Genomic DNA, 8,690 nt, shown 5'->3' with positions numbered 1-8,690 from the left:
TGCATACACATTTTCTGTTTTGCACTTAGCGTTTTGCGGTTTTAATGGGCGTTTTTTATTACTGCTTCGCCCCCGTAGATGGATCTTCACCATATTTGGTATGAAGGTTTTGGGATCCATGGGGAGATACATAAAAAAATTTCAGTTTTGCATTTTGCAGTTTTTTAGGGGTGTTTTTACAATTACATATAAGATGGAATATTCTCAACTTCACCACATAACTTTGGTGTAAATTTCGCGCAAAGCTACACGAGGGCTGTCTGCGCTAGCCTTCCACAATTTAGCAGTGAAAGACTAGAGGGAAGGCAGCTAGTCATCACCATCCACAGCCAACTCTTGTGCTACTCTTTTACCAACGAATAGTGGGATTGACAGACACATTATAACGCCCCTACGGCTGAAAGGGAGAGCATATTTGGTGGGATGAGGATTCGAACCCGAGACTCTCAGATTGCGAGTCAAGGTCTCTAACCACCTGGTCATGACATATAAGGGAAGCAACTTTCCATGTCCTAAGATAGCCTATCATTAATCAGGAGGCGGGCACTCAAGCTAGTTTATAATCAGCTGAGAAACCGGATTGGACAAAATGCGCTTCAAAGCATTATGAAGATTAGCAATGAAGGGCCTAATGTACTTTCGGGCACGGAATAAAACTAAGACGCGTTCTTTTTCTCTAAAAGTAGCTACAGTGAACCGTCTGAACGTATTTTCGGATTTTTTTTTTTTGCCTTTTTTTGCGAATTCGTAAAAATTACATTTAAATATCATAGCAAACAATAATAGAATATATCATTGCAAATTTGGGGAGTCAAGTATCTTAATTAAAGTACAGTATTTTCCATTTTGCCGAATTTGAATTCATTCACCCCGAGCTTTGCATTCCCTCCTTCCCGCCCCCAATGGCACAGCGGTATGTCTGCGGATTTACACTGCTAGAAACTGGGTTTCGATGCCCGTGGTGCGCAGTGCACAGATAGCCCATTGTGTAGCTTTGCGCTTAACTACAAACAAACAAACCCTCCTTTCCCCTGTCGGAAAGGTTTAGATTTAACACTTTTCACCATACAATTGAAACTTTTACAGAAAACTCATAACTTTGGTACTGATATGTTTTACGTTATTTATTTACTGTTTAATCTAGAAAGCAAAGTCTAATCAATGCTTTACAATCTGTTTTTCCTCTCTGAATTACCGTTCTATATGTTTATCTCAAATGTACAGATTCCCCCTACAAGTACGAAGAATAGCAACTTATACGCTTTCTTATCTTCCCTACATTAAAGTGTCATTTTCCTTCTTGCTTCAATGGTCCGATCCCCTTATACTTGACTTGCTAAGTCCTTATATTAACTGAATAATCTTGGTTAATCCCCTCGAGTCATTTAAGGATTTTTTCAGGTATAATGCCCCTGGTTGACAAGGGCAAATTACTAGAATTCGTGTCATTTTTGATAACACTTCAGAAATGTAACTGGTCTCGAACGTTTTGAAGTATTATGTTTCATTTTTGTAAAAAATGAAACAATATTTTTGTCACGCCAAGTAAGTACATGAATTGATATATCAATCTTTTTATTTTTTAGCCGGATTCCGTCGCAGTATAATTTGGAACATAAGGTTCTTACCGGTTCTTGTTTCTAAAGTAGTCATTAAACTACATTTACTCACACAATTCATCTATTTGTTTTTTCATAACACATGTCTCAATATTGTATATATTTTTATACTTCTTCTGTTTTAATATGTTTTATCTTTCGATTTGAAATCAAAGAAAATCTTTAGATAATTAATGTTAAAGTAAGGTTACATTTTTCATAGTTTCTGAAACCGCAGAGAGAAATAATTTTCTGAGAAAGTGCCAACTTGGACACAGTTCAACTCTATAAGGCTGGCTTCAAAAATCGAACACCCAAGTGCTGAATCAAACAAGCAAAAAACCAGACACCAGTAAACCTGACACCTAGCAACTTGATATGGGCATGAGAAACGCTCTTAATACGGTTTTATTTCGTTATGGCGGAAACAACATTGATACGCAGTTTGGCCAAGATAATGCGGCGAAAATTCAGAAGCTTGTTTGAACCCTCTTTATTTTGAGGAAATGTGGGGGAAGCGGTAAAGAAAATAAATCGGTCTAGCACGTCACAGTGACTACCAGCATTGAGAGAAGATCCCTATGTTACAAACTAGTTTCTTGGTAGTCTCCGATGGCTTACTGACAAAAATCAAATCATTCCCAGGACGTTATTTGGCTTCTAAGCTATTTGCAATCCAGGGTTTATTTACATGTTAACACATAATACAGGCATGCGCGTATTTCATATGCACAACACGCAGGTTTCTTTGCGCGTGTACCTTCCTCCAAGTTATCTTATTAAACATTGTTTGTCAGTTCCAGCCAGTAACAATCATTCACTTTTATATCCTTTGACTTACTTAAACGAGTACAAACAACAACAAGAAAAATTCTCTATGAAAACTGAATGTAGATTTTGTTTCATTTTTAACATGAGCCGTCAAGTTTACGATAATGAATTCTCTTGATGTCTCATTTCTTTCAAAGGTATACAAACTGTAATAGTATACTGTTCTTCTTTCCATTAATGTAAAATTATTCATTCAGTTGCTTGAGACAAAGTTTTCTACTCTGTTGGAACATATACGTGTTTTGTCTGATTTATTCTGACAGGCACGAATAACGCAAATTATTAGACAAGTCTTTCGGAAACTGTAAAGTTAACTAAGACGAAACTTTTGTAAAGAGTCCAAATAAACACGCACTATAAATCCCACATTCTAGAATATGATATTCCTCATATCAGCGGCTTCGTGTGGGGTATTATCATACAGGACTAATTTAGAGGCACCTTAGACTGAATCTTCAATAATATGTAATGATTTTTCACCACAGTTGTGTTCACATATCTAACTTCATGAATGTAATCGGAAAGTTGCTCAACATACACATTTCTCATACAGTGGCACAGCAGTATTTACAACGCTAGAAATCGGGTTGTGGGCAGAGCACAGATAGCCCATTATGTAGCTTTGTGCTTAACTTCAAACAAACTCATACAGTACATTTCTCAACGTGCACACTTCTCATACACCAGATTTCTCAACATCCATATTTGTCATACAGCACATTTCTCAACATCCATATTTGTCATACAGCACATTTCTCAACATCCATATTTGTCATACAGCACATTTCTCAACATCCATATTTGTCATACACCAGATTTCTCAACATCCATATTTGTCATACACAGATTTCTCAACATCCATATTTGTCATACACCAGATTTCTCAACATCCATATTTGTCATACAGCACATTTCTCAACATCCATATTTGTCATACAGCACATTTCTCAACATCCATATTTGTCATACACCAGATTTCTCAACATCCATATTTCTCATACAGCACATTTCTTAACATCTATATTTGTCATACACCAGATTTCTCAACATCCATATTTGTCATACAGCACATTTCTCGACATCCATATTTGTCATACACCAGGTTTCTCAACATCCATATTTGTCATATAGCACATTTCTTAACATCTATATTTGTCATACACCAGATTTCTCAACATCCATATTTGTCATACAGCACATTTCTCGACATCCATATTTGGAAAAGTGTTGTTGAGAAACTGTGTTGTATGACAAATATGGATGTCGAGAAATGTGCTGTATGATCATACAGCACACTCCTATGTACAACACCATAAAATATGAACACATGAAATCCTCTTGTATATAACTTAAACCTCAACTCATTCATGTGATGCATGTACATGTATATGAAAGTTTATTGGTCCGATATTGCAAAGTCCATCTATATTATTGTTGTAGTTACTTTCATTAATAGTATTGGTTGGAATGTTTAATATACATAGTTTTATTACTAATAATGGTTGGAGACGGCTTGAATGAGTAATGAAGAAAAACGTTTCGACAAGGTTTTGTCATCATCAGGTACCTTTGTACATTTGCTGTTATGTTAAACTTATATTAAAGTTTTTCTTCATTACCCATTCAAGCCGTCTCCAACCATTATTAGTCTCAAAGTGAGTTCCTCGTCATCGAAAATAGTTTTATTACGTTTTAGTTTAATTCTATTGTAATACTTCCATTATAAATATTGTTTTGCACTGTAAGTATATATATATATATATATGAACATTAAAACATCTATTTAACATTATCCGTTTTTCGTGGTACATGTTTTCTCCACTTTTTGTTTTTATAAGTAGATACCTAAAGAAATTTATATTTAATTAGCTATACTGATGGCCAGATATATTTATAGTTTAGCTCTAAATGTATAGCTTACTCTGTTCTGAAGTTATTATTTATCATATTATAATTATTCATATTGACGCCAAACGTGTAAGTAGCTACATATTTGCCAAAGTTTCGGTAACTGCACGGGTAACACTCAGAGAAACCGGCGACTAACTGTTAAGTTTTTATTTGTTTATCAATACCATTGTTACACACGTTCTCGCACTTCATGTCACACGGGTCCATATTACATAGAACAATATTTTCCTTATAATTCAAACAATGCATTCAATAATAATCATTGTCATGAGTTCTCTTGATGATGGCAAACTGTACAGTCGCTGAAACATTGATAAATAAACAAATAATTACATACATGAATTAATTATTAGAAAAACTATGTGTTTTTTTTTATTCACGCAACTTTTCATCGGTTGTACTTTGTAAAACTTTTGTTTATTTTATTCACAACGTTTCACCAAGTTTACCTGTCATCATCAGGTGGAAATACAAGAATTTAATTTAAAAAGGAATCATGTGAGAATCTATGATAATAGTATTCTATAAACATGTGACTAAGCAATTGCAAATTTAATAAAGTAATTTATCAATGAACTGTCAAGTTTAGGTACAATAAATAAAACTTTTAGGCCTGAGTATAAGTAACGAAATTAATTCTATATACAAGGAAGAAGTGAGCGATTAAAACAGGTATAAATGAACACCTTTGTATTTGTTAAGAATAGGGTTATGTTTTTTTATTAATGGGGCTTGTTTTATTTTTCGTCTATTAATGTTGTCTTCTCTGCTGAGGATTTTTACCTAGATGTTCATTTATATGTATTTAGTCGCTCCCTTTTCTCTTGTGTATACACGAATTTCAATATTTAGACTCAGGCCTAAAAGCATTATTTATTATACCTAAATCTAATAGTTCATTGATAAATTTCTGTTTGTCTCGGTTCTTGTATTTCACCTGATGATGCCAGCTAAATCTGGTTAAACTTTGTGAATAAAATAAACAAAAATGTTATTATGTACAACCGATAGAAACTTGTATGAAGTTAATTACACATTTGATGCAATATGCAGATTTATGATAAATCTATATTCAACTGTGCATTTTCAGTTGCTAGCATTTTTGTTATTGGCTCTGTATTTCTAGCCCCTCGATAGATTGTTTGTTTGTTATGGATTTCGCGCAAAGCTACACGAGGGCTATCTGCGCTAGCCGTCCCCAATTTAGCAGTGTAAGACTAGAGGGAAGGCAGCTAGTCATCACCACCCATCGCCAACTTTTGGGCTACTCTTTTACCAACGAATAGTGGGATTGACCGTCACATTATAACACCCCAACGGCTGAAAGGGCGAGCATGTTTGGTGTGACTGGGATTCGAACCTGCGACCCGCAGATTGTGAGACGAACGCCCTAACTACCTGACCATGCCAGGCCTACTAAAATGTGAAAATTAGAAATATAGTAGGTTAGCTAAGTTAGATTAGGTAAGATAATTAAAAATCTAAATTATTATTCTGCTTGTTTGTATGTACGACCGTTATGCTTTCTGACTGAGAACCTGCTTCATAAACATGCGTAGTTAGAATGTTTTCCCAAGAAAAACCGCGCATGCGCATTATTCACTCGACGACAGTCTGCCTGCGGCAGAAAGCTGTAAAGATCAGTGATCAAGTCGCTACAATTACTGTATGAAACAAGAAGTAACAACAAAAGGGGTATGTAAATATAACCATTTTGTACAATAGAATATTAAAAACTTATCAAAGTTTTTAAAAAAGGTTTGACGTTAGGTCGTAGAATAACATTGTTAGTTTATTGACAGATAGTATTAAATACAGTAAAGTTTAGTCCTAACTAAACTAAAGTAAAAAAAAAAAAACGTACACAGTTTACAGTGTTAATTTATCACATTATCTAACTTAGGACTAACATAAGTTGAAGTTTTATAGAGTGCGGCCCATATACCAGTGGATTTACATATTTCGTTGTCGTTGTCTACAAATACAATTCGTTTGTATTGTGCTAGAAATGTTATATTTAAAGAAGTACTGTTACGATAAAGATACTAATTTGGCCGGAAATGTTTTGCGGGTCTCTGCTAGTAATAATATTAACGGGCTATACTCGCGATCCAGGTCGTATGTTACGTAATTTGATACCACGTTCGCCGAATGATTTGTAACTTGTATGGCGGGATTCTTAGTTAGACATGGCTCGAAAGGAAATAAAAAATAAATTTATGTATAAACAACTGTATACTGTTACGAGTTATAATATGGAATCTTTGATGGTTACTTCGTGGTTACGAACTCGGTCACACCGACCGAGCCCGTAGCGAGAGGATTCATTCGCTTCATCCGTATACTATTTTATCTCATTCCTACCTCGTTCTTACACAATATTTTTAAGAACAAGAACAAATAATTCTTATCTCCTTGTGCCTTTCCGCCATTAATTTTTGCATCTTCTATTGAACCCTTTTCCTCCTGATAAATTTGCAGTCTACTAAAGGTGTGATTCCAACCCCTCCTGGAAAGAAGTGGGATGGAATCCTACCTTATCTCACTCCACTTCAAACATTGGTTACAAAAAAATCTCTCTTTCTTGGTAGATCCACGTAGTAACTGTCTCTCCAGTTCAACGTTATCACTTCAAGATGTAGTCTGTCGAAATTCAGCTGCAGGTTGTAAATATAAAGTTCCAATTCACAACTAGATGTACAAAAGTTATCACTGTTCAAATGTCCACTGCACCAAAACTTGTCAATATTTTCAAAAGTTCTCAATACAAACAAGGTTTACAAATGGTATAAAAATTTAAGACTTATTCTTAGACTTACAAACTCTTCCGAGTCGATACAGAAATATCTGTCTGAAATTGCCACTGAAACTAAACTAAGCCCAAACATTAAAACTAAAAAAAAAGTTTTCTAACGGCAAATTGAGACCTTTTATACAAATGCCAAATAACTGTTACAGAGCACGTGATAAAAAAAAACCATTAGTTAGTTGCACGTCATTAATCAGGCGATATGCCACCCCCCCCCCAGTGGCACAGCGGTATGTCTGTGGACTTACAACGCGAGAATCCGGGGTTCGATACCCGTGGTCGTCAAAGCACAGATAGCCAATTGTGTAGCTTTGTACTTAATTACAAACAAGCGATATGCCTACAACGCCTCACGACGAAGCTTCACTAAAATACGAAAACATTACAAAAATACGGCATCGTAACAGGATGTACTTGTGTAACGTCAATCAAATCCTCACAAATCAAGAATAATCGCCTATACGCTCTGTATCCATATGTTTTAGGTTCGTATTATAATACAACAAAAGTAGTGTTATATATAATATATAAAATTAATTTCTCATTATAATTTCCATGAATAAAATATATTCTACGTAATATGATGCTTTCTAAAGTTTACTATATAATCTATTTTGTGCATATGTCCCCCAATGGGTTAGCGGTATGTTTACAGACTTACACCGCTAAAATACTGGGTTCGATTCCCCGGGGTGGGCAGAACAGACAGTTGAAGCAAACTACAAAAGCATATATAGCAAATCCTGATGTTACCATTAAATTTCACAATAAGCAGGCTTAAAATCAATATGTTAAACCTAAATGCTTTATAAATGTCTCTTATACAAGTGTTTCAAGATTTGCACATTTCGAAAACTAAGATTTTTATACATTTTAGTTTCACTAGCAGTTACAAAATTTAATTTTTGATTGAATTTTTCTGATCTTTCTACCAGCTAAAAGTTTTATTATCATTGCTTACATACCCGTGGCAGTAGGGGCATCTTTGTCAGTCATATTCGTTTCTCGTTTTCACTTCGTCACTAAAGTTCACAAAAGGTTTGTAAGTAAAAACACCCGTGAATTGAGATCAGGATATTGCTTCAGCTGTTTACTACGTAAACACAACTGTAGTTACAGTATTCGTACTGAGATAAAATTGTGAAGGAAATCACATGATCTTTCAGATGGTTGTGTGGAGCAGAAGATCATAGCACTTCACTTTCTTCGGGAGGGGGGGGGGGGCAAGAGAGGCCCTTCCAGTGCTAACAGTGTATAGCATGTCGACGAAAATATCGCTTCTGAGATCTGAGAAAAACAAAATGAGGCCGTATGAATTAAGCCGTAAAAGCTGTTGTGGCAGCACATATATAGAGTTAAGTAATGAGCAAGCTTGGTAGAGAGGAATGAATATAAATATCCTGTTATCGCTTCTAATAACTCATATGACTGAAGGCAAGCCATTGACTATGGTATAACATTAGTCAGAGCAGGATTTGACTACTGTGTTATAATAGATATTAAGAGCGTCTTATTACGTGTAATATATATATATATATATA

At 35.0% G+C, this 8,690-nt stretch overlaps 1 protein-coding gene across 2 annotated transcripts in view; it reads right to left on the bottom strand.

Moving 5' to 3' along the window:
* The window catches only part of LOC106459652 (MFS-type transporter SLC18B1-like), an 84,278-nt gene extending 75,960 nt beyond the window's left edge, over nt 1–8,318 (bottom strand). Inside the window, exon 1 of one of the 2 annotated variants that reach the window (XR_002610611.1) lies at nt 8,115–8,318. Coding sequence is in view for 1 of the 2 variants with exons in the window: in XM_013919289.2 (XP_013774743.1) it covers nt 8,115–8,145 (31 nt within the window). In the remaining variant the exon portion in view is untranslated. The remainder of the gene's footprint in view (nt 1–8,114) is intronic. The other variant, XM_013919289.2, reaches the window with a different exon arrangement.
* Between the last annotated feature and the right edge of the window lie 372 nt (nt 8,319–8,690).

Source organism: Limulus polyphemus, unplaced genomic scaffold, assembly GCF_000517525.1.
Source record: "Limulus polyphemus unplaced genomic scaffold, Limulus_polyphemus-2.1.2 Scaffold643, whole genome shotgun sequence".
Classification (NCBI taxonomy): Eukaryota; Metazoa; Arthropoda; class Merostomata; order Xiphosura; family Limulidae; genus Limulus; species Limulus polyphemus.
Note: the sequence above shows the minus strand (reverse complement) of the source record. Positions and strands in the feature narration are given on the sequence as shown.